Source organism: Sinohyriopsis cumingii, chromosome 1, assembly GCF_028554795.1.
Source record: "Sinohyriopsis cumingii isolate HCF-2022 chromosome 1, ASM2855479v2, whole genome shotgun sequence".
NCBI lineage: Eukaryota > Metazoa > Mollusca > Bivalvia > Unionida > Unionidae > Sinohyriopsis > Sinohyriopsis cumingii.
In genome coordinates, this window is record NC_142961.1 from 51,198,338 (window position 1) to 51,226,096 (window position 27,759).

At 35.1% G+C, this 27,759-nt stretch overlaps 1 protein-coding gene across 1 annotated transcript in view; it reads right to left on the bottom strand.

Moving 5' to 3' along the window:
* The window catches only part of LOC149806858 (rapamycin-insensitive companion of mTOR-like), a 154,298-nt gene that overhangs the window by 118,092 nt on the left and 8,447 nt on the right, over nt 1-27,759 (bottom strand). The window contains exons 4-9 of the mRNA XM_089958719.1: nt 25,531-25,662; nt 18,764-18,954; nt 14,363-14,535; nt 7,280-7,344; nt 6,321-6,388; nt 3,009-3,091 (exon numbers count right to left, since the gene is read on the bottom strand). Of these exons, the coding sequence (XP_089814845.1) occupies nt 3,009-3,091; nt 6,321-6,388; nt 7,280-7,344; nt 14,363-14,535; nt 18,764-18,954; nt 25,531-25,662 (712 nt within the window). The remainder of the gene's footprint in view (nt 1-3,008; nt 3,092-6,320; nt 6,389-7,279; nt 7,345-14,362; nt 14,536-18,763; nt 18,955-25,530; nt 25,663-27,759) is intronic.

The following is a 27,759-nucleotide window of genomic DNA, read 5'->3' on the forward strand; positions in this document are numbered from 1 at the left end:
CAAGACAAGAATGACCAAACAAGTAAAGGAAATAACACACTGAAAATATTCACCTGTACAAATAGAACTAATCAATGCCTGTTACTTAACAAGTGAGAAAATATCAGCAGAGAATGTAAAAACAACCGACAACAGGCACCAACGATACCTAATGGTGAGGAAAGGCAATAGGAAGAAAAGGGAACAGTTTCTTCCCTGTTCCTTTGCCTTCATTTATATGGTATATAGATGGAAAAGACTACTTTTTGTGTCTTTCAGTCATTGCTCGATTCAAGCGGTTCTAACATTAAAGTGGTCGGGGAATATATTCAAAGCAGAAATTACATCTAGGCTGGAGATTCATTAAAATATCTTAATTTCTTTAAATGTTATACCTGTACAGACAAGATTATTTATATTTTCCCTTGTCATGACCTTGACCTCTGAGACAAGCAGAGTGGCTATGGTATATGATGCTGTCTAATCATGATATACAATTGGTTAAGATTTCATAAAAATATATTAAGTGGTTCGAAAGGTATTCCTCAGAAAAATATACAACACAAAAATTGGCTAAAGTGTACAACACACTGTCTGTACACGACATATAACTCAATAAAATTTAAATAAAATATCTCTAGTGTTTAAAAGTTATACTCTGGACATGGATACAAGATAATCACATTTCTCTTGTCATGACCTTGTCCCTGAAGCCGGCGACATGGCAATGGAACAAAACACATCATCAAGTCATGATATGTAATTGGTTAAAGCTTCATTAAACTAAAAATATCTTCAATGGTTTAAAAACATTTATTCCAGACAAGGAAACAAATCACAAAATCCTATTTTTATTTGCTGAGATTGTGTTGTTGTTGTTGTAGGGTTTAACGCCATTTTTCAGCACACGATAGGCCATATATGGCGGCCAGTATCAATGGTGGAGGAAGAACCCGGGAAAACCCCGGAAAGAACCACCAACCCACGAGAAGCTACTGGCAAGCTTTCTCACATACCCACATTGGCTGAATCCGAGACTCGAACCCACACAGACAGAGGTGAGATGGCAGTGGTCCGTAACGGACAGCGCTTTAGACCACTCGGCCACTAGGGGCCCCTGCTGAGATTGTGACTATGAAACAAAGGGTATGGCTATAGGATGCAACCCACCATCTAGTCATAATATACGCTTGGGCAAAGTTTCATGGAGGAAAAGCAAAAACTTCCAACCATTACAAAGTTAGGATCTTAGGAAGCAAATGTTAATGGACTGATGAATGGATGGACAACACCATAACATAATCCACTCAACTTAAGACAGACGTATGGTAGGTCATAGTGTCCTATTTCTGACATGATGATGTAGTACTCCTCAGGATGAATGCACAGACCTATTTTAATGATTTATATGCATAAACAATATCCCCAAAATGACCTAAACTTATGAAGTAAACATTATCACTTGAGTGTCAAAAGTCTGTCACAGCAGCACAGATCAACTTTTATGTCTATTGAGACACTAGTTTCTGAGACATTTATTTAAACATCAAAGGTGTATATTCACTAATGTCAATGACACCACTGACAATGACTATGACACTGACTTAAACATAAGGGACCCCGAGTGGCAAGTGGTCTAAAGCACTCTCCGTTATGGATTACTGCCATCTCACCTCTGTCTGTGTGGGTCTGAGTCTCGGATTCGGCCAATGTGGGTATGTGAGAAAGCTTGCCAGTACTTCTCGAGGGTTGGTGGTTCTTTTTGGGGATTTCCTGGGTTCTTCCTCCACCATTAATACTGGCCACCATGTATAGCCTATCATGTGCTGAAAAATAGAGTTAAACCCTACAACAACAACAACTTACACATAAAGGTATACAATGTAAATGTAAAGGTGTACAGTCATTAATGCCAATGTCAATGTAAACAATGAATATGACACCAGGAGTATAGCATAAGCTCACCTGCACATGGTGCATGCAAGCATCAAGACATAAATAATTTATAATAAACCTTATGCTAACAGGTTATTAACATGCAAGTAATAGAAGCTATGATGATCTGCCACTGCAAATTCCAAAGTTTTGTATTGCATCTAATCCTCTGAACATGCACACTCACCATGGACATTGTCCCAGTGATCGAAATCAGAACTGTGTTACAACATGTTTTACATGTCTTCCAGTTAGGAATGCATGTATAAACTCAAGCAATTAAAATTATTTGAAAATATTTTAAAAATAATAACTTTAATTAACATTTTTGTATATCAAACAATTGACCCCTTCTAAAAAAAACAACAGAGAATGTGTGTACAGGTCTATTCCACAAAAATGTTTAATTGTTCTATTTGTAAATTATTATAACACAATGCCTGGACTATTTACAAGCCATTCAGGACATTATTCTCAATTCTATCTTTGAGTGTATAATGCACATCCTGTATAGATTTCATTGTCTACATTCAAGAGTACTCATACACCCATCATGATTGGATGGGAAACCTAGGGTTTAAAGATAAAATATTCTGTATCAAAAACAATAGGCATGGAAACAGCAAAAACTGAATTCTAATTAAAAACCAAGTTAAACTAAGAACCAATAAAATGTTATTTTTCAAAAGCAAAGACATTCAGTGATTGGATGTCACAAAAGTAAATATCTGTTACTGGTTGGCACAAATTTTCAAGCTCAAATTCAACCTAGTGCTTTTTAATTTCCTGGGAGAGAAGAATTGAACCATAAAGCATTTGGATCTTAACATATTTTCGACAAAGGAATATTGCTGAAATTCAATTAACTACTTCATCTTTGTAATTATATATAAGAGATTTCTAATTTTCTTACACAGAACCAAACTTATAACAATTCAAGGATTGAATTTTTCCTAATGTTTCATCAAATGTTTCTGTTTCTAAACATTTGCAAGAGTGCCAAGTTATGTTTCTTCAAATACTGTTTTATATTACCAACATATCTGTGTCAACGGACTGTGTGCCATTTTGAAAATAATATTGCTTGCACTTACCCTGATATCCAGAAATGGCAAATAAAGAATTCCCACCAAGGACTGTAGACCTGTGCCTTCAGGCCTACAGAAGCGAATAAGGCCTGTAACAAATAAAGCATTTAACATAATGATGACCTATATGACTGATGCAATACTACAATAAAAAGAACAAACATAAAAGACACTGATATTCAAGTTCCTACTGTAAGCAAATGAAATATATGTATTAGTTTATTCAACCGTATCAAAACCTTATTTAAACAACTATCACATTTTATTTATATGAAGGATCATGAACTACAGGTTTAACCAACTCTCATTTCTTCATTTGAATATATGTTCTTTTTAAAATATACTGGTTATGTATGCATTAATCTGCCAGTATGTTATTGTGACCAACTGTTATTATGTAAAATTCAACAAATAATTTATTTCCCTACAATAGTCTGTAGTCTCAAACATGCTAATGTACCAATGGCATCGCATGTGGTTATGTTCTTGCAGTCTTTTCATATATGACAATAATATAATCCAAAATGTTCTTGTCTGAATTCACTATAATTCCAAATTAATGTTTCTGCCCAAGAATATTATTGATCACTTCCAGTGAAAATAAATTTGAATAAATAAATCCACCTAAATCAAACACTGAACACAACAATAAGAATGATTCTGCTTTAGATGTTAAAGCAAGAATAAGTAATTTTTCAATTAAAAAATAAAAAGCAAAGATACAATAACAGAGCCAGGATGCAGGTCAGCCTCCCCTCTAAAACATTAAAAGTTGTCAATAAGTTTAGGAATTTCTAACTGAATAACTGTCACAGACTCAGATTCAAATAAACATGCTTACCTCAAATATAATGATCTGAATATTTAACCTATACTCTCAGAGAAATATTAGCTATGTATTACGCTGTTTAAAAAGTAATTGTCACTGCTAAGGTACACTATGAACTTGATTTTAGACAAGGTAAAGTACAAAATACAAATGTTGCATCATGTTTAATTTGCATTTGTTAGTTTTTTCTCTATAATATTAAGCTATAATTGTATTTTCTATTTGACCTTGTCAAAATCAAGTTCATGTTGTACCTGACCATAACCTTTAATTTTGTAAACAAATAATACATAGCTAATATTTCTCTATGAATGTGGATTAAATATTAGGTTCATTATCAACAGAAGTAAACATATTAATTAGGGTCTGGGTCATTGTTATTGGAATTCCCCCATAAAATTACATAGCCTACCTGATGTTTACAATATCTTTATTATAATTTTACTAACATAATCTTCTGTATGGAACTTTCCATTAAGTAATAGTTTTTTTATATACAGAAAATGCTAATTGTGACCAAGGTCAAGTAGTGATTATGATCTTGATCATTGTTTCCCTTTACCCTCATTTGTGCTTCAGAGACCCCCAGATTTTTTTCCCACCCCCAATATCAAAATTTGTTTTTTATTCAGTCTGACCCCCATTTTCGACACCAAAGGGAATTTTGACCCCCAGTCTTGCACCCATAGGGGATACACTGTCTAGAAACTATCTTTCCATACTGTAAGATCTTGAAGCAGAATCATATGTTGTGTTCAATAATTGATTGTGGCTGAAATTTATTTATTCAAATTATTTATTCACTGGAAATACAAAGTGCTCGTCTATAATATTCTTGGACAGAAACATTAATTTCAAATTATAGTGAATTCAAATATTTTTACCTTGGAATTATTATTGTGACTCTGCATCATCATCACACTTCAAGCCAATAGTATTTTAGTACATTTGAGACTAGAAGCACATTGACACCTTCAGTGCTGGATCTTATGTGGAATATCCCTGGACATTAATTATAACTTTATTCATTAGGACTGATGATAAACCTTTCTCAATTATTTGGGATTTAATTCACAATTAAGTTCTTTTTAAATTTTCACTCTTATCACAAGGAAAAAACTATTTGCTCTTTTCTATTACTTGGTTTAAGACCAAAGAGTCATAATAATGTACATAACATTAAATTAAGAAAAGCCAACATACAAATACAAATTAAATATACATAACAACACATATGTACATGTTTATAGATATTACACCATATTCATTGACTGAACACTTGGGTTAGTCAGATTTTTTTATTATTCAATGAACAATATTCTACAAACAAGAGTACAAGGAACACATATTTAAAAGGGTTTTTCTTCATCAACATTCATAAAGTATTTCTAAACAAAATACATTACAAATTAGTTTTCAAAAGTGTTTTCTGTTGCAATGATTTGATATTGTTTTAAGTAACACCACTAGCTCTTAATCCATTATTCTGGGAGGTAACCATTCTGCAGTTTAATCAATTCTTCTGGTGGTTAGAATCTGAGTTCTGTCCTTTGCAAAAAAATGACTGGCCTTTCAAAAGGTTAGTTCTTTTATTAGAAAAACTAAATACCATGAATTTGGGATACTATGAATTTTCTGATTTTCATGAGATACCATGAATTTACTCATTCTCATGGGATACCATGAATTTACTTGTACTCATGGGATACAAGGAATTTACTTGCACTAATGGGATGCATTTTTCACACAGTTCATGGTTGTTTAAAAGCATGAAGTGAAATATCTAATGTAAAATCATTTTTGCCATAAATATGACTTGCATCAGAAGCAATCCACAAACTTTTCTGACCAGTAACTGTGTACAGTACAATTACAGTCCTTTCTCATTCACTTGTCAAAGACTGTTAGAACAATCAGTTTGGATTACATGTGCCACTAATTGCACAGAGTCTATTCTAGAACTTTTCACACAGAAGGGAAATTCCTTTCTCCATTAAAAAAAAAGGCAGAATTTTCTGAATACAGGTGGGATTTAATGAAGAAATCAAGGATGAGCTCAAAAAAATAATGAATGATTTTAGTCTATTCAATTCGGTTTTTTCATGCAATCTTTGAAAAAGTGAATAATGATATTTTACATCCAAGAATATACCCTGATTACAACCTGGTTCTTTACTCATGGTCATGTGGAAGAATGAAATTTGCAATATTAAAGCACATCAAGATTTTGGTAAGTAGTAAAACTAGACTAATTAATGGAACAAATTACAGCACACTGGCATTGGCACTGCAGAAAAGACTGTTTCCAAAATGTGCACTGACTTGAAAATCCTTTTTATACAAAAATTGCACAGATAATCAATCAAATTAAGCTTCAAAGAGCTTGTATTTCTTCAAAAATTTTGTCTCACAATTCTAATGCATGCCAAGTAACAAAATAAAAAAACACAAAAATAATGTTAATTTGAATAATACAGAAGTCAACCTACCTGGCCAAGACCTCATAACTGTAACAATGGCCATCTTGCTGGCTGCAAACCAACCTTCTCGGTCATCCCTGCAAAATGAATATGTACACATACAGATAACAAAAAGATCCAATTTAGGAATAAATTGATTCTTTTGTCTCACATAGCATCTTCTTATTTATATCTAATACACACCTCTTGTAGTGGATTATAATATTATAAAATTTAATACTTTCTTTTAATAATAAGAACTCATTTTCAATTTCATTAAACTGCTCCAGTGGTTAGAGCATCTGCCTCGGAAGCTAAAAGTAATGGGTTCAATGGCCAATTCATACTTCAGACATATACATGGTACTAGCAGCTGCCACACTTAGCACTAAGGATTAAGAGGTTAGTGTTAGTGCTAGTTGGCCTGGTGTCAGGATAATGTGACTGGGTGGGACATGATGCCACATGAATGCAGCATGATGCCCCAGTGCTATATAAATCACTATAACTGCCATACTGCAGACACTGTAGTGATACGACTAAAACCAACAAAGCTACATTAAATTCCAAAACAAAAACACACACACATGCATACTCAATTCATTAATACTGGAAGGTGACAATATTTAAAAAGCATAAAAGTGGAGGTATGTAATAATTATAAAACTGTATGTGATTTTTTCAGAGTCAGGTGAAATAACTTGTTTGATATGGCTTATGAATGCATCACAGCTTGATGGCCTTGCTGCATCACTATGCCCTATCGAATTTGTTCTTTCTGGTGACTCAGAACAAAACATGTAGGCAGTTTTATGTATTTATCAGAGCAAAATTAAGAGGCAACATTGATCTAAAAAGGAGTTTATTTCGGCAAAGTCTCTGAAAATCTGACAAAATTTACAGTACACAGTGAGAAATAAAATAAAATAACAATTCAAGCAATTGTTACTGAACAAATATTTAAATCTGATAGTGAATCAGTAACTCACTTATTCTGGTCTCCTTGGTCAGCATTATAACTGAAGTGACAGTCAGTGAATGGTGCCAGAAGTTGCTGAAAAAGAAAATCTTTAATCATTTACATGATATCATTAGACTCTGACTTCACCAAAATATGATATAAGGTAAGAAATTGGCACCATTTTCATTTAGGACCAAGCAGACATCATTATAAGTCTTTTGGTGAAAATCCTGTGTCAAAATCAAAATCCATTCAGAAAGAGTATTGACAACAACATTTATAAGAGAGCTGTCATGGCAGCCATATTGGATGTACAATTGCTACCATTTTATTTAGGACCGACTAATTATTGCAGTCTATTGGTGAAAATACCATTTCGATATAACCATCTGTTTGCTAGAAGCAGAAATAAAATTATGACAGTCAATTTGCATCATTTTCATTAGGGAATATCTAGACACCATAAAAATTAGTATAATGAAAACCCCAGGAGGAGCAGCAATAACAAAATTGTTAACATGGTTTTTGCATGAGTAAAAATACCATGATTTTCAAGATGCCTACTGCAGCTGCTATACTGGAGATCAGACTGACACCATTTTCATTTAGGACCAACTAGACATGAAAATTTTAAGTGAAAATCCAATGTTGACATGACCAATGATCCAGGAGAAGTAGTAATAACTAGATTGTGTAAATGGCCACTGATTCCACCATATAAGAAATCAGACTGGTATCATTTTTATTTATCATCAACTATCAGTAGACACCATATGATGTCTTCTGGGGAAAACCATACATCATTATGACTTTCTGTTTAGGAGTACCAATAACAAGATTTACAACATGGTTGCTATGGAAGCCATGTTGGACCAATTTAGGACCAGATAAACGTTTAAAAAAGTATTTTAGTGAAAGTTCAAAATGACTTCCTATTCAGGAGTAGCAAAATAACAAGACTTTCAAGATGGTTGCTAAGCCAGTCAAATATCCACCATTTTTACTTTGGAGCCACTAGACATCACATAAAGTCTTTTAGTGAAAATCCCGTGTTGATATGACTATCGATTTAGTAGAAGCAGCATTAACAATATTTTCCAGAGGGCTGCTGTCATACTGGATGTCCAAACTGAATAGTATTCATTTAGGACCAACTACACAAAGAGATGAATTTGTGTGTTAAAGTTTCATGGTAATCCACCAAGTAGTTAAGAAGGAATATTAATAACAAACTTGTGCCAAAAGATGTAAAGAATATGCAAGGTAGACAAGCATCCCATTAGGAATATTAAAAACAAACTTGTGCCAAGAAGATGGAAAGAAGAGGCACGGTAGACAAAAAGCATACCATTAGGAATATTAATAACAAGCTTGTGCCAAAAGATGGAAAGAAGAGGCATGGTAGACAAAAAGTATCCCATTGTGAATATTAATAACAAGCTACTGCGATAAGATGGAAAAAAGAGGCATGGTAGAAAAAAGCATCCCATTAGGAATATTAATAACAAACTTGTGCCAAGATGGAAAGAAGAGGCATGGTAGACAAAAAGCATCCCATTAGGAATATTAATAACAAGCTACTGCCATAAGATGAAAAGAAGAGGCATGGTAGACAAAAAGCATGCCATTAGGAATATTAATAACAAGCTTGTGCCAAAAGTGGGAAAGAAGAGGCATGGTAGACAAAAAGCATCCCTTTAGGAATATTAATAACAAGCTTGTGCCAAAAGATGGAAAGAAGAGACATGGTAGACAAAAAGCATCCCATTAGGAATATTAATAACAAGCTTGTGTCAATATGGAAAGAAGAGGCATGGTAGACAAAAAGCATGCCATTAGGAATATTAATAACAAGCTTGTGCCAAAAGTGGGAAAGAAGAGGCATGGTAGACAAAAAGCATCCCATTAGGAATATTAATAACAAGCTTGTGCCAAAAGTGGGAAAGAAGACGCATGGTAGACAAAAAGCATCCCATTAGGAATATTAATAACAAGCTTGTGCCAAAAGTGGGAAAGAAGAGGCATGGTAGACAAAAAGCATCCCTTTAGGAATATTAATAACAAACTTGTGCCAAAAGATGGAAAGAAGAGACATGGTAGACAAAAAGCATCCCATTAGGAATATTAATAACAAGCTTGTGCCAAAAGTGGGAAAGAAGAGGCATGGTAGACAAAAAGCATCCCTTTAGGAATATTAATAACAAACTTGTGCCAAAAGATGGAAAGAAGAGACATGGTAGACAAAAAGCATCCCATTAGGAATATTAATAACAAGCTTGTGTCAATATGGAAAGAAGAGGCATGGTAGACAAAAAGCATCCCATTAGGAATATTAATAACAAGCTTGTGCCAAGATGGAAAGAAGAGACATGGTAGACAAAAAGCATCCCATTAGGAATATTAATAACAAACTTGTGACAAAAGATGGAAAGAAGAGGCATGGTAGACAAAAAGCATCCCATTAGGAATATTAATAACAAGCTTGTGCCAAGATGGAAAGAAGAGACATGGTAGACAAAAAGCATCCCATTAGGAATATTAATAACAAGCTTGTGCCAAAAGTGGGAAAGAAGAGACATGGTAGACAAAAAGCATCCCATTAGGAATATTAATAACAAGCTTGTGTCAATATGGAAAGAAGAGGCATGGTAGACAAAAAGCATCCCATTAGGAATATTAATAACAAGCTTGTGCCAAGATGGAAAGAAGAGACATGGTAGACAAAAAGCATCCCATTAGGAATATTAATAACAAGCTTGTGCCAAAAGATGGAAAAAAAGAGGCATGGTAGACATAAAGCATCCTATTAGCTCTTCTTGGATGTGATTATGTTAAACTACAAGATAAAATGGGCAATAACTCAAACAAATATTGTGGCGGAAGCAAAATTATTATCATGACAACAGGGTTGCAGATTACATTAGCAAATTAGGGTACTCTTACTGTCCCTCACTGAAACTAAATAAAAGATGGTCATCTGGAAAAAAGGGGGGCCAATCTGGTTATACTTGGGGTCTTTCAAAACACTAAACTCAAATGCATAATGCGAGTTAATGGTATAATACGTTCCTATTCTTTTAGCTGTTAAAATTTGAATATAAAAGTACAAATAATCTTTTGTTAGTTTATATTTTAAACTTTTTTGATTATGTACTTACACTTGCCAGTAAAAAAAAGCAACCTGGCTGCATATCCACCATACAGTAATCACTCACATGAACATTCATAAAGTTTGAAATAGTACTGCATATCTGAACTTTGCGGTCACATAAAAGTACAACTGAAATGAAGAATTTCTAACAACACATCCAGTACAGACCTCTTTGACAGTAAAACAAAAAACTGAGTCAACATACAGCTGAAAATCATCTAGCATCATGCACTGGCATTACTATGATTAGTGTTTACACTGCTCAGTCACATTTATCAATAGAAAAAGCTGGCACATATTAAGATCTCCTGGCACATTTATATTATGGTAGTCCAACAACATGTCAACCCTGATATACTATGGTATCAATCATTTCCATGGGGCTCAATTTCCATGGTTTTGTCAAAAACATCATTTTAAATATGTGGTTTTGCTTGTAAAAGATTGAATATTAGTAGGTAATCTTGTTGTTTAAACCTTATAAAAAAAAACAAATAAATAAAACTATGCCCATGCAAAATGCAATGACTTAAGTGTTTAAAACAACAGTACCACATGTATGAGCATAAAGCAAAGGCATAAAAAGTTCAACACTGATATCGTGTTTTCATTTGAGCAAATAACATCAATGGAAATCAATGTGGCCAATAACACTAAAACACTAATAACATCAATGGAAATCAATGCAGCCAACAATACTAAAACAATATCACCATCTCTATATGCACAAATAAAACACCAGTCAAGATCAATCATTTACACTGTAGTTTCATTTGAGTGCTGAACATCAAAGGAAGCCAATGCCACCAAAGTGCAAAGATGTCAACTAAATTTAAAGTCAGTGGAATCACTCTTTTGTCTGCACCAGCTTCAAGTACAGACCAACTTCAACCACTACTTTTGACAATAAATAAAGAGTACAAAGAAGAATTAAAATCACACTTCCACAATTGGTATGCTAAATAGGTTGTGCAGGTTATCATAAAAAAGGAATATGTTGCACTATATGTGAAACCAATTTTTTCTAGTAAAATATGCTTCTTCAAGAATATTTACCCAATCACAATACCTTAGGAGAACTACTACTATCTTGTAAACCCAGTCCTTCCCCATAAGAATTTTAGCTAAAAGAAGCTACAAGTTATCTGCCCACCTAGGTGGTGGTGGTCAGGCAGAGTGATCTCCCCTTGATATAGGAATTGATGCCAAATCTTGTGAATATCTCAGTTACCAATGGAGTGGAAGGCATGCTCTCTGTGAATGTAACTATGGGATGACTGGGAGGGTGTATGTGCATTATGACTGGGTAAGTATTCTCAAAGAAACATTTTACTAAAAAAAATTGGTTTCTTCTTTAAAGATTTTATCCAATTATAGTACCTTAGGAGAATATGTAAAAGATAATGGGAGATATACCCCCTTACCCCATAAAGGCCATCTCCAGTCCCATAAGGTACATGAGAAAGCTTCTTGATAACAAAACTGGAAAAGACTGCATCTGTCAGGGAGTGGCTTCAATGGGAAAAACATTTCCCTCCCACAAATCTAGCAAAAGTCATGAACCTCATCTGAACGAAGCTATGAAATGATCTGGAAGGGTAACCTTTATACCACTGGTAAAGGTTCATCCAGATCAAACAGCCTTGTAGGATGAGATCTCTCTGATAAGAACTGGAGACCTGTACTCTGATCACCATCCCACAGCATAGATTAAGACAGAGAACAGTTTCACTACATTCCAATTTAGTACTGACTGTCCTAACTTCATAAGCCAATATGTGGAGCAAAGTCATTGGTGTGGATTTAGTCCGATATGCAGGACAGATAGCACACTTAGTCAAGTTGAAAATGCCTATGTTGATGTATCATCCTTCCCATCCTTGAATGTAAAATGAGGCATGAGCTCCCTAAATGCAACAGAGCAATATTCTTGAAATACCACTTCAGAGCTCACACTGGGTCCTGTCGATGACCTTGAGATAAAGTGTCCAGAATAGAAGGAGTTAATACCCATATCTAATTCCTCATGAATACAAGCCTGTTCTTGGTAATGAAAGCAGGGGACTTCATAAGCAATATGGATGACTGTCATGAAACTGCAAGTAATGACACAGGAACTTGAATGCCAGTATCATCATTTATTGCTTAAGGTAGCGAAGTCAATGTCTCCTGCACTATGAGCAAAGTACTTGGAAACAAATGTCAATGATGGTGGCCCACTACACTTACAGCACTCACGAGTTTGATCCCATTACTTCTAATGTGTCACTAAGTAGAGTCTCTTGGGTGGCAGAGGCTTAAAGGCGGGTGAAGAGACATCTCTGGACATTGTGTTTTTAGGTACTATGCAGGTAAGATTGATCCATGAGAGTGTCTACATAAACTGTATGTCTTCCACAGGAAGAGCCTAGCAGCACAATGTGGTTAGACTGATCCATGAGAGTGCCATTACAAAACCAGGCATAGTCTGCAGGAAGAGCCTAGCAGCACTATGTGGTTAGACTGATCCATGAGAGTACCATTACAAAATGAGGCATAGTCTGCAGGAAGAGCCTAGCAGCACTATGTGGTTAAACTGATCCATGAGAGTGCCATTACAAACCAGGCAATGTCTGCAGGAAGAGCCTAGAAGCACTACGTGGTTAGACTGATCCATGAATAACTGGTTTCATTAAGCACATTCTTGAGTCTTACACCAATAAACTGGGCATCACATGCAAGTCATGGAACTGGACAAGTTCATTTTCTGTTGGCTAATACTGTATGATAGATTGTAGTTGCAGCCCACTGTGATCAGAGTTACATGGCCAAGTCCGGTAGTGAAGGAACATGGCCATCTTGGGTGGCATGACAATGCCCAGTTCTTGAGGTTGGGATGGGGTATGGGATATTGATCCACATAGCCGGTCCATAATTCTGATATGCAAGACTATAACTGATTCTTGTTGCCACTCTCCATCTCACTGCCCAGAAAAGATATGCTTCGAATCCTTGCATGCAGGCAGATGTTTTCATCCCCCAAGCTATGACTGACTCCTGTCCATAATAAGCATGTCTGACATGAATAGAGAAACTACACATGATGAGTGGTTGTCAGACTGGTCTAAATCTGCAAGACAAAATAGAGCAGATATACATTTGGTGCAGCGAGCTTTCTGGTTTTTGAACAAATAATCTCCAGGTCAGGGGTAGGCAACCTACAGCACACATGCCACAAGGTGGCACATCAAGAGGTTTTATGTGGCATGCAAAGGACAGCCAAAAATCTTGATTTTAACTGTTACTCTCTTGCTAGTGGCACAAACAGGTTGCCAACCCCAGCTCTAGTTTATAGTATGTGCAGGTTACAGACTGGAAGGCAAATAATCAATTCTAGCAACAGCTTACCTGTAGGAAAGCCAGTTGGTGATTGCCTTTACAGACAAAAATCACTCAAGCATCACTTAGAGTAACATCTCATAAATTAGACACTACAGAGTAAACCTTGTATAGAAAACTTTATTTATCTGACCAGAGTGCAAGCTGTATATAACATAAACAAATTTTCTATATTACACATAAAAGCCTGCACATATAAAAGGAATTCAAGAACCAATATAGACATTTATGAAATAGGTGATACAATATCCATTATGAGACAACTTTAGCTTTGGGAAAAGGTCCAGTGACATTCAATACAGGTAAAATCAAATATGTGTCACATATACGACACTGACAACTACCAACAGTAATTATTAAGCCTTCGAACCCCAAAGTACCATAATTTCTGGAATAACCTTCAGACATTTCTACAGCATATGCATGTTTCCAATTCAAGCCCAAATGCACAACATCAACTTTCCACAATGTGCTGGCAGATCAGGGTCTATGTTGCTGTTGTGTGTATATAATGCACATCTCAATATATAAGGTTGGACACTGTTATGAATATAGGACATTAACAAAGTATACAAAGCCTACCTCAAGATCAGTGTTAAATCTGATGAGATGCCTGGTCCTAGGATGGTTGAGAAGATGAAGAATAGTACAGACGAGGGACTCATTTATACGAGGATACTGATGACAGTCTAGCACCTTTCGCAGGATCATACTGATTCCACCACACTGTGAGACTAGCTCAGGGTTATGATAAGCTGTAAAATACAAAATGGGAAATCATGTTGATGTAGCCAGCAATATGTACAAATGAAAGGAAGATGGGTGGATGCAGCTCCTATTAAAAAAACTGAAAAATCCAATATTATTTACCCAACTACATCATGTTTAGAACATCTATATCTCACAATCCAGCTCTACCAAGCAAATTAATATATCAACCGATTTTGCTTTTTTTGTACTTGTTTGAGCAATAAACAGTTGTATGAGCTAGAAAAAAGAAGGCAGGATTTGTTTGGGAATCTCCACCACAAAATCTGGAAGAGGTCAATGAACAATAATTTCTCCCTTTCTGTAGAACAATCATGGTTAGATAGCATTCATATTCCCTTGTTTTTTTAATAACCTCGGGAATCTGAGGAAAAATCCATACACATTTAAACTTGATGCAAAGGGTACTGACTGCTGAGCTAATGGTTATTCCAAACAAACTGCATGAACAAAAATCTGCCAGTACATTAGGCAACATCAGATCTGACCTGTGCAGCTTGCAGTTGGACTCTACTTATAAATGAATATATACAAAAACTGATGAATGATGAAATCTGGCACCAATCCTCCAAGGTGAGATCATTGTTGTCCAGTATTAAAATTAAACAATGTAGCATGTAGCAAATTGCTGCCACATACTTTTTAACCTTACCAAATGGCAACTGCTTTTACAAGAAATCTGCCTCTGTCACTTTAATAACTTTCCGATTATTATTATTATTGTTTCACTGCTTACTATGAAGAATTCTGACTGCTGTTACCTTTGAACAGAAATGACATGACTAATGACGTGCATCTTATAAGTGTTTTTCACACAATACTATTTTTATCAGTACATGCTCATCTTCATTACTCTGAAGGCACCTGTTGTTCACTGACAACAGCATCACACTTCTGTTGATTGTGATATTAACCTGCCAATTTCAGTGTGGTACAATCCAAAAATGCCTGCTAAAAAATTCCAGGTATTACTGAAAACATCAACTAGCTTCCATTGACCATCAATTTATCCTAGGTTTTCCAGTTTCTGCCACCTCAAAGACTACTTTATTGCCAATATCTAATTTACAAACAGAAAGGATTCTGATGTTGCTCTCATCTCAAGAATATAAAATTCAGTGAAAGTTGGTACAGTGATTAATGATACAAAAATTAATGATTCGATTTCGGTGCTTGCTTGCCATCAACTTTTGGAGTACTGCATTGATTACTAATACTAATATATGTACTGCATATAATATTATCTTGGGTTACCCTGCACTCTTCAGTTGTCATTATACAATCAATACCCTATTGGAGCTGGAGTTGCCTCCCCATAAAATATTAACAAGTTACTGTACATACTCGCGTATAAGCCGAATAATCTAGGAAAAAATAAAGGTCTTGGGGGTGGTATCTGTGGGACAATGTCTAATCTTTACAGTTTTTAGGTCTTTTTGGTGACTACTTTAATGGTTGTAAATCTTGGGACACAAAAAAAATAACTTTTTGTGTCCTAAGGCATAGACATGTAAAAAAAAAATCTTTTGGTGACTTAACAATTATTAAACTGCTATAAAGTACTATGATTGATTTTGTTATTATTCTGTATATGCATATTTTCTGATTTCTCCAATACAAAATTAAATAAAGGTAAATACAGACTTCTTAATTTGCAGGCTGGTTGAGATTACTCTATAATGGTCAGTACCTATGCAGAGCAAATCGTGCATAGCATCACTTAAAATCCTTATTTATTCCCAAACATATTAGATGCCGATTTTGCTTTATTCATTGTTTCGACCAAATTGCATTCTTCCAGATAACATTTCAGCTAGTCCTTAATAGCTGTTTCATTTACGTTGAATCACGTGCTCACGAGTTACTAATTTTCAAGGTTATAAGCGATGCTACAACTTGAGGTAATATTTTTTTAAAAAGGTATGCACATTTAATTGTACAAGGAACATAAAAAGCATAATTTACATGTTCACGAAGAGTGGTAATAATAAAGACTAAAATTCTCATACAGATCAACTAAGATCAACATCAATCAATTTTAGTTTTGTGTTTTGGCTGAACAAACATAACTTCCACACAATGGAAAGCTTGATCTTTCAGCATCTCTTATGTTGATAGTCAGCGAATTTGTCTTTTGTTTGCAACAGCAATACAAGCCAGTTAATCATTAAAACCCTGAAAATGACTTGCAACTATACCAGTACATTGATGCGTAATTGCCTTTTATTCCATAATATTAGCATGATCACCGTAGTTTTGTAAAACAGGGTGTAAGGCAAACATATGAACTTTTCAAAAGCCAAGAAGGGAGAGTGAATAAAAAAATAGAGATTGGGACCTAAAATTGGGAGGTTATTCGTGGCATTTTTAAAGCCTTGTTTTCACTAAATATTAATCAATATTCCTGGTAAAATATGCATGAAATTCGCAAAAAAGACTTGAAGTTTCATCCTGTGACGTGCCCTATTTTCATATTCTGGTCAGCTGTGGCCGAACTGCACAACAGCTAAAGATTAGTCTTGAACAAACAAGCCAGAAAGCCAGCGTGACTAATTAAAAGTTAATCCTCATTGATGCAAATATTTTGTGAAAATGACAAGCCCTCCATCATAATTCAAAGAAACCATGTTCTACACTATTGTGTGTTATGCCAGTACCAGAAATCGATTGACAAATAAATGATTCCCAATTCTGTTGAACTGAAGGTACCTAAATAGGCAGCTTCATGGTACCATACATGTGGCAACTTTTTTCCCCTCGTATCTCTGACCTTATTCCTTTATTGTCAACTCGAAAAGCATTAAGTATTGTTTACTATAAAACATGTATTCTGAATTAGTTTTTTGATGACACATTTGCTGCATGGTACGTATTTTCATTCCTTCTTTTAATTTAACGATGGTAATTAACATTGGTATATATGGTATAAAAATGCTAGGTGTTCACTCATGTAAGTTTCTTTCATGGAAATGGTGTTATAGCATATGGAGTTACAGCATTCGTAGTGATCATTCTTGGGACTGAAATTAATTGCAGACAATTTTAGTGTTGTGGTTTCTTTATTGTTCTGGTTTATTTTATTTTTTTGCATTACTGTAGAGGTAACAAAAATCATTAATTTATGTGAATAATGTTTAAACCTAACATTCTATTTCATGAAGAAGCGAATTCTTTCCAGTAATTATTTCGTCACAACAATAATTCACAGGTCATACAACAGAACATGTAGGACTTTTCTTGTTTAGAAGAAATAAAAATTGAAGACATAATGTAATAATTGGGAGTTTTCTGCAAAAATCAAAGATATTATGAAATCGGGAGGTAGGCATGGAGTGAGCCCAAAAATCTGGAGTTTTTTTTCCCCCTCCCAGACTGACTGTTGACAGGTATGGTGTACGGTTGCTTACATCAAAAGCTTTTATGGTATTAGCATAATTTTTGAAGCATTATTTCTGAAACTTCATTACTGAATTTTGGAGATTACATAATAGTTTAGCACATTGGTGCCCATGATTTGACTCCAAGGGATGTACTCAATTCAGCACATAACCAAACTTACAATGTACATGTGGTGGCGCCATAATGTAAATACATTCATTAGCCTAATTGCAAGCCCTGAATCAAATCGCATTGTTGTTCATTACATTGTCATACTTGGATTACATTTTAATTAGTTAGGTGCACTGATATAAAATGTCCAATGCAATAATCCATAAACAAACAATAATCGAGTCAGAAGGGAGAGGTAGTGTTACAGCAACTGGCAATTGCAAAAGTCTTGTCATCATTTGATCCAATCATACACAAAACTAAATTAGGCAGAAACAATAAGAAAACAAAAAATTAAATAACTTTTCAAACAAGTTATACCATTTCCTTTTAATAATCATGCACACCAACCTCAAGATAAGTATACATGTAATTTTTGTTAATATAAGTTTGTCTAAATAAATGCATTTAGAACCTACCTCTTGCATCTTGAGATGTCTCGGAGTTGTGGGTCATGCACTTTTTAGTGTTTATACCTGTTCAGTTTGGGGGTCAGCTTATACAAGAACGGGCTTATATGCAAGTATATAAGGTGCTTCTGCTGTGTTATTATACAGTGAGTGATTTCTTCTAAGTGGTTGAGCTGATCATCATGGTACAAGCTGTAAGAATTGAATTATCAATGTATAGTTTAAAAAAACTTGAAACTTTTTATTAAACACATACCCAGCTCACATATTGTTGCCATGGAGATTCTAACCATCCGATCCCTTTCTGCAGCTCCATCATTCCCTATGGACACTAAGGGATACACCAGGGAACAAGGAACCAAATGAGGCACCAAATTAATGATTTTCCGAACAAGTTTCTGAGCATGGATCCGCTCCACTTCATTATCTAGACAAATATCCAGTGACCTGTTGATGAAAAATGCAAATTAAAAACTAGGATCACCATAAAGTTGAATAACAAATTACAAACAAAAATCTGCAACAGGGTAATGAATGGCCTTGCTAGGATCAACTCTTCAACTCACTTCTAGTTCTACTACTGAGGGAGATACTAAATCTCTCTCTTATCCTTGTTGGTTTTGCATCATGAGGAGGTGGGGAGATTTTAGTTGGAACACCTCTTTCCAATTAAAATGGTGCTCCTTTCTATCAAAAGAAAAGAAGGCAACAGCTGGCTATATCAAGGAATGCAAATCCGCTTGTCATAACTAAGCCACTTTAGGAAAAAACTCTATATAACATCCTACTGTAACTATCATTCCCTAATGGAGAAAACTGAAGCACACATTTTGTTGCAGTGCATTTATTTTTATGCAAAGGATTCGCATAATGCGATCAGGATTTATTTAATATCCAATGCATTGGACGAGGGGTGGTGTCGTGTATACTTCAAGTAAAGGCATTTACTGGTTCCATGCTTTGTTTACTCCCTGTGTTGCGCACCTCTATCCGTATAGTGGAGTGCAACGCAGGGAACATACGAAATAAGGAACCAGACTAACATTGGCAATGTTATGACAGAGTAGCTTCCCCATAATCTCGTGAGCTCACATGTGATTTCCATTGAGCTCAGCAAGATGTCATCTTGATGTTTAACCTCAATGCTTGTTGCACTAGAAAGTGATCTCCAGATTAAAATGTCGTGCACTAAGAATCATTAGCGAAGAAAGTGAAAGAAGCAGAACACAAAAGAGTAAGTGTGGATCTAACTTCAATGAAAAATAGAGAAAATAATTCCCATGACTGGAATACGGCACATCCATTTGGATTACTGGTGTGACTTCTGATCACATGAATGCGAAGACTGCAAGTGAATAATCCTTCGTGAAGGGTTTAAGAATCTTAAAAAATCTGCCTGTGTTTGCCACAAGATATCTGGAGAACACATTATAACCCACGACATTCTTTCACAACAAAGAAATCAGTAAACTTGCCGAGACAAATGCGAATATTTGGATTACACAGTCAGGGGGTCATTGCAGATTTTGTTGGTCTTTAACTTTGCTGCAAAAAAGAAAGATCTTAAAGTTCAAGTGTAACTTATCAGAAAGAAGATGAATCATTAGCCTCCTTGATTTTTGGATAAATTTGTTCTAGGACGAAGTACAATGAAACTGATGATAGTACACATTTTATGACAGGCAGTAAATTAACTGCCATTTGGTTAAAAAGATTTATTAGGCTTTTTGTATTGGCTTGTATCTAATGTGTTGGTCTATAATATTGCTTCAAAAAGATTATAAGGAGACTGTTAAAAGTATGACTTTAATAGAAAAATGAACTAATAAAATTATTCTTTAAATGGACAATGCATTTGTTTGTTAATTGTGCATGATGCTTTATTTGTATGTTTAGCGAGAGAGAGAGAGATAGAGTATGTTGTGCAAATTGCAATATCCTATTTCAAACTGAAAAAGTATGAGCCAGACAAAAATTTATCAGTACATTTTTGACCCCCTCATTTTTTATTTGACCCCCAGTTCTGACACCAAGTTTTTTTTTAACCCTCAGTTTTACAACCCTTGGGGGATACACTGAATAAATATGTAAAAGTGCCACCATCAGATTATTTCTTTTAAATCCATTATGCTTATTTTTTAATGAATAAGAAACAATGGAAAATTTAAATATACAGCACAAATCAACTCTAACCAGTCTACACCAACTATGTAAATATTTTGTCACCATTTTTATGTTTGCTATGCCTATTGTCTCTTTTGGCACTAGTTATCACCAAAACTGCAAGCTTCAGGCAGTGATTCATTTAAAAAACATAAACACCAATGGCAACTGACAATTAGAAGCTTGTCTTAAAAGTCACTGGCATTTGCTCACATCAAGTATTTCCAAAGCAATGGATATGGTCAAACCTGTTCCAACGATCACCTCATACATGCCAACGTCTGGTGAGGAAAAAGTGTAATGCAAGTGGACAAAAAGAGTAATCCAAGCAGAAAATGAGTAATCCATATACAACTTAATAAAATTCAATGAACATATGTACAAAATGATTTATTACCCCTCTGGTCTTTTAACATCAATTACTGCTTCAAATTTTCATATATAGCACTTTGAGCTTTAAAAAGCAAAAGTCTCTCATACAGCATTTCAAAACACTTTGTACCAGCTGAGATTATGAATGTTTTGCACACCAGAAGAGCATTAAGTGCTGGGTTACGGAGCCTGGATCTGAATTCAGTTTTATTTTTGTTAACAATACCAAACAATCACTCAGTCAGCATTAGAATGGTAAAGGACCAATATTCCTTTTATAACCTGACAAAGAAAAGGAAATATATTTCTTCCAGTTATTGAGTTTTTTTTAGCTGGGAAATAAGGTGCCACTGCACATCAACTCTGTCTGCATGAAGTACATTGTCAGGTAGAATGCCAACTTGATACTTCAGGAGTTCTCCTAACTGGCACCCTTTCCTGCAGCAAGATGCATCATATGACGGACAACCTGATATATACACTGATGGAGACATTTTTCAAAATATAGAATGCAACTCCTTTATGAATTCCAGTCATCACTGATGCATCATCAGCTGAAAACCCCATACAGTTCTGTACAACATTTTGTCATCATAGTCACTGCTCCTGTATGGTGCAATACTAAACAGCACAATTTTCATGGCTTCTGCAATTTTAAGTGAATCATCTTCTGCTAAACACCTAACAATATTAGATAATTTTGTTCTTGCACATGCATATTTTCTGCAATTTTGGAATCAGGTAACATTCGTTTGAACAAAGGACTAACGTAGTCTTCTACTGCTAGAAGTAGCCCGTGTTCTATTAAGAACTTGATAAATAACGCCTCTGCATTTATAAAATTCATGTCCACAATTTAGTTCCACTGTAAAAAAGAAGTTACCTAAGTACTAGAATTGGTAAAACGAGCTAATTCAAGGTTTTTGTTTTACCACCATGGCCAAAATTAAAATCCTTTCCACACAGCCTGCAATGTGCGTGAAGCTGCCCTAAAATGGAACACTGTATTGTGTAATTCATGCATTCATCTTGAATCGGTTTTCATCTTTTTCCAATCCATCTGTGAAATTATTTGAAAAACACTTTTGCTCTAACACATGCATCGACTAGAATAAATCTGACCTGACTTTTAGCGCCAAATACCTACAGACAGCTTCTGTACCAGACATGAATTAGAACAAAGAATCTGTGAGCAAAGATTTAAAATTAGACAACCAGTCTGTTCTCTAATAACTAAGCTGCTATAAATAGAAACCTGGGTCAAAAGTTTGAAAGTAGAAACAGGCATGTTTCTTGGATATAGGGCAGCTGCTATAAATAGAACATAAGACTGTTAGCAAAGTGCATGCAAGTCTATGGACAAGCGTACTCTTATGTCGTAGTTACATAGAAGCCATCTTTTTCTAGAATACGGTCTGAAAGATTAATGGGATGTTAATAAAAATGAGAAAACAAATTATTAATTTTTCAGGGGGAGGATATACCAAAAACATGTAAACTGAATACATTTATGGGTAAGACATAAATCTGTGAAAAAAGCATAATGATTATGCCAAAAAAGTAATGGTTGGCATGTATGTCACCTTTACATAAAGGTCACCTGTTCTCAATAGCCATTCTAATTTCTCTGCAACAAATTTCCTATATAAAAGTAATGAATATAATGATCACATGCTTTCTGCTGTCAGTGTTTCCCAACCACCAAAAATCTCATAAATCAGCTCCCCAAACCTGTGCTGATACTGCTGACGATTAATGGGTCGAATGTTACCTGTTCAGTAAATCATTCTATCGGTCCTCACAAACGAGTCCACAACACAATGAGGTAAATTTGGACACTTGTATCTTACTGGTAGTTCTCACAACTCTTGTTTTACAGTCAGGAGAAGTCTCTGAAACACTTAATCACGCATATTTTGATATAATTTTTTCTTCTTCTGGGATGCAGAAAACCACTTACGCAGGAGTTCTCCGTACACACACAATAGCTGGGTGGCATATTAAATGGCTTGCCAGTTCTGCTTCAACCGCCTGCCCAGTGGGGAAAATGAGTTGATCATTTTAGATATGCTGATCTTTACCATGAAAGAATTCAGTGGCTGAAAGGCCCCCAGATGTACATGTTGTCATTATAAGAGTACATCAAAAGAACATGACCCAATAGATGGGCAGCAAGCTCAAAGACTTATACTAGCTGCTGAGTGGTGGTTAAATGTGCTGATATCTACAATGACTGAATTCAGAGGCAGAAAGAAACAGAGATGTACATGAGGTCATTGTAGGAGTACATCAAGAGCACAACTTTAGCTTTCATGATCTTGTGCATTTCCTAGTGTAGCCAAATAAGTGATGCATATGACCTCGAAATCAAGACATGTCAAGACTTAGACAAAATGCAGTTTGCAAATTTGGGTAAGTATTTTTGAGTTAAAGGGCAAATTGATGAAGACTGTAATGAGATTTAGAAGAGTGCTAAAGTTACTAGAACTGATAGTTTAGATGGAACAGTCTTCAAGTGTAAGAAAGTGTGTGATGCCTGGCTTAGTGTTTGGAATAAGGCCTCTCCTTGAACTGACAAAATTCAGTCTGATTCTAATGGGCAAACAAGAGCTATATGTCAGTGGTGTAAAGAATTTGGAAAATTAAACTCAATGACAACCACTGGTTCTTCTCATCTGGACATTTAGTCACTTCAGGTATGCCAATATGCTTATGGGAGGAAACTGCAACTTTTGCTGGTGGGACTCATATTTTTACCAAAATAGGAGTCCTGGACTCCTAGTTGTAAAATCTTAGCAAGACCTCTGAGTCAGATCAAAAGACTTCTCAACAATATGTACAGAATATTTCCAGATCTAATCCTGTTTGACAATGTGTACACCGACACTGAATAACACATCCCTACCTCATGTGAGAGAGAGAGAGAGTCAGTCACAGCATTTCATTTGCTGGATGGTTGGAAAAGTAGCAGCAGAAATGAGCTGCCTTGTATGACAGTGTGACAGGTATTATTTAAAAAATTATATATTTTATATTTGGTAAAAAAATTGAATATACAAGAAGAGATATGAATTTGTCCAATTTTGATGTTGTAGGGTTTAATGCCATTTTTCAGCACAAGATAGGCTATACATGGCTTCCAGTATAATTGGTGGAGGAAGAAGCCTGGAAAACCCCGGGAAGAACCACTGACCCACGAGAAGCTACTGGCAGGCTTTCTCATGTACCAACATTAGCCAAGGCTGAGACTCGAACTCACGCAGACAGAGGTGAGATGGCAGTGATCCGTAACGGAGGATGCTTTAGACCACTCGGCCACTCGGGGCCCCTTAATAAATGGTACAAAAGTGAAAGGAAAGTAAAAACGTAAATGTTCAGGTCAATCTAAGCGAGGACATACATATAGAAAAATAGAAAAGAGACCCCAAAATTCTCAAGGTTTTGACTGAAGAAAAAAATTCCAAAATTTAATGTGGCAATCATATATTTGTGAAATTTAACAGAAAAACAGTCAAAGGAGATATAACTAGGAAACACATAACCCTCATTATTAAATGTACCAAAAAATGAATATTTTTCATTTGAGAATTACTGCTATTTAATTGTCATCATTATTTTTCCAGGATTAACTGGCTTCCTCCAAAACTGATTATTAAAAAATAATTTTCTTTCATAAAAATAAACTTTAGAATTTCATCCAACAACAGTATTTTATTCCACTGTACTGTTTTTAAAACTGGCCATTGGATAATCATTAAATTATGGAGTATTTTGTAATCCCAGGAGATAAGCTTTCACACCTTTGTCTTAAATTCTGTGGATATAACACATTCTTGAAACAATTGGTAAAACATAATGACAAAATAAGCTTAGTCAGTGACACCTCTACTGATTGTGTGACAAAGAAACAACGTGTAAACCAGACTTAGTTTACCTTGGAAGTTAGCATAGTCAGTAACATCTTTTCTGATTGTCCAATACAGAAACAATCTGTAAACTAGACCTAGTAACCTTGTTAAGGTGTTTATTGGCAGTTTAGTGAATAGAAAATCAAAGACAAAATGATATTTGAGAACTCCTTTGACTGACGCCTGGTTTCTCTCAGTATGTGATGATCAAATCAAAACATTTGATTTACCAGATACATCTAGCAAATTCAGGGATTTTGGAATCTCTGGTACAGACATGCACAGTGAGGTCACTGTGATTGGTATATAGTCAGACAAATGTACAGACATGCACAGTGAAGCCAATGTGATTGGTATGTTGAGCCAGACTAACCTAAAACTAAAATGAAATGAAATAAATTATGGTAGCAATGATGAAATAAAACTGAACCAACTGAATGGGATCTAAAACCACACTCATTGACTATTGTAAAACAAGACTTACGAAAACCAAGGAACTACAGAGACTGCTATCCAATTTGATACTGATAACATGAACTATAAATAAGTGTAAATGTATGCATCAATGTAACAAGTTTACCTTGCAATGAGAAAATCAATGTGAAGGTCTAGCACCACAGCCACAGTTTCTTCATCCATTAAAAAATGTTTTATAACCCTCAAAGTGGCAGCACGAACTTCCTTTGCTCTCTCCAGCAAAATGACCCGTAGACTGTGAAAAAAGAAAATGTTCAAAATTTTTATGTATAATAAATTCCAAAGGGAAGAATTCAAACCTGTAATTTAAAATTAACTACAGTGTCATTAAAACTTGCTCTTTTGAAATTTTTATCTAGAACACACAAAATTCAAGAACAAACACATCCATAAAAACTAACAAAAGTATGTCTGATGCTAGAGCACCTATGATGGGAAGAATTATCAAAATTTTATTTAAAGTACTGCTTAACATACAAAATGAATATAGAAATAATGCCTTGCTTATTACTATGTAAGATAGATAAAACAAAACCAAAGTATGCCTCAATATAGAAGTCTAACAAACTTTCCACAAGAGGCCAAAACTGCCTCAACTAGATTACATAACTTAACAGCTAACCATTTCACTGAGGCTTAGTGAGTATTGTAAGAACACGACCCATGTAATCTACCTCCAAAATTTTATTTCATGTTGATATTTACATATTTTACTATATCCTGACACAACTTTGTTCCAAAGATACAGAGAATATAATGACATAACAAACAGGTACTTCTGTGGCTTCAGTTTCACTAATAGCCCTTTGAAACAAACAGGAGATATCAGGATCTTCTTCCTGTTCGACGACAAGTGATTGTCGTTTGTCACCCTGATTAGAATAAAGAGAATATGGTAGTTAAAAGAGGATCACTGTGATCAATACCCTCTGATTGATCCAAACAAGGAGTTAAAGTGACCTCATCAAAAGCCTGACCAATACATGTGTCAGCTAAAGGAATACTTTCCTTATTAACATCATTCTCAAGAGCTTTCATAGCCATATCTCTAGTGACTGCTAGTCTGCCTTGATTCTGTTGCTAATTTTTCAATTTGAAGCAATGAGAGATAATGTGTCCCTTCTTCTTGCAAAAGGTACACATAGGAAGAGATAAGGATTTGTGATCATTCTTATCAGAAACTTGATTTCTAGCAGTTATACCAGACTGAAATTTAGAAGGGCTTGTATTAGGCTGAAATACTTTTCTACCAGAAGACTGCTGAGTGGAAGATTTGCTTACAAAAGAAACTTTATGAGGTAAGGAACACTCATCAGCAGTATGAGCAACATTTTCCAATGTTTTGACCTTATGCTCATCAAGATAAGTCTTAATGTCACTATGGCACAGTTCTTGAACTCTTCATGTAATATGAGTTATCTGAGATTTTCATATTCTTGATCAACTTTCTTGACTAAGCACCACAAATCAAATAACTGCTCTTTCCCTCTTGCAAAGTTGACAAGAGTTTGTCCAGCTTTTTTTTTATAGTTCCTGAATTTTTGCCGATAAGCCTCAGGGACTAACTCATACCCTTTAAGATGCATTCCTTCACCAGATCATAGTCAGCACTCTGCTGTACTAAAGGGATGCATAGATGTCTCGGGCTTTGCCAAAAAGCGCACTGTAATAACTGAGTCTAATGCTCCCTTGGCCATTTAAAATTTCAGCAATTTTTTCAAACTAAGGAAAGTATCTGTATACTTCTTTTTCTCTAAAAGGGGTCACTAACTTAATTTTCTTAGTAACATCAAAATTTTAATTTGTAAGTGAAGTGGGAATGTGCATTTGTAAACCCCATACAGTTCTGCCAACTTATGTTTATTCAAAGCATTAATAAGCAAATAAAAATGTTTTCTCTTGTGGAATCTACTGCTAATTCTGGAAATGAAAGAAGAGCACTCTGACCTTGCCCTTTTCGTAGTCAAAGTCTCTTACGCAGACAGGGTACAAGTTTTTGTCATCATAATCACTGACTCTGCATTTATAAAATTCGTGTCCACAATTTAGTTCTGCTGTAAAAATGAAGTTACCTTAATATTGGAGTTAGTAAAATGAGCTAATTCAAGGTTTCTTTTCTACTGAGGTCAAATGTTTCAAAGTAGAAACCAGCATGTTTCTTGGAAATAGAGCAGCTGCTATAAATAGAACATAATACTGTTAGGAAAGTGCATGCAAGTCTACGGGCAAGTGTACTCTTATGCTGTAGTTACATAGAAGCCATCTTTTCTAGAATACAGTCTGAAAAATAATTAGGATGTTAATAAAAATGAGAAAACAAATTATTAATTTT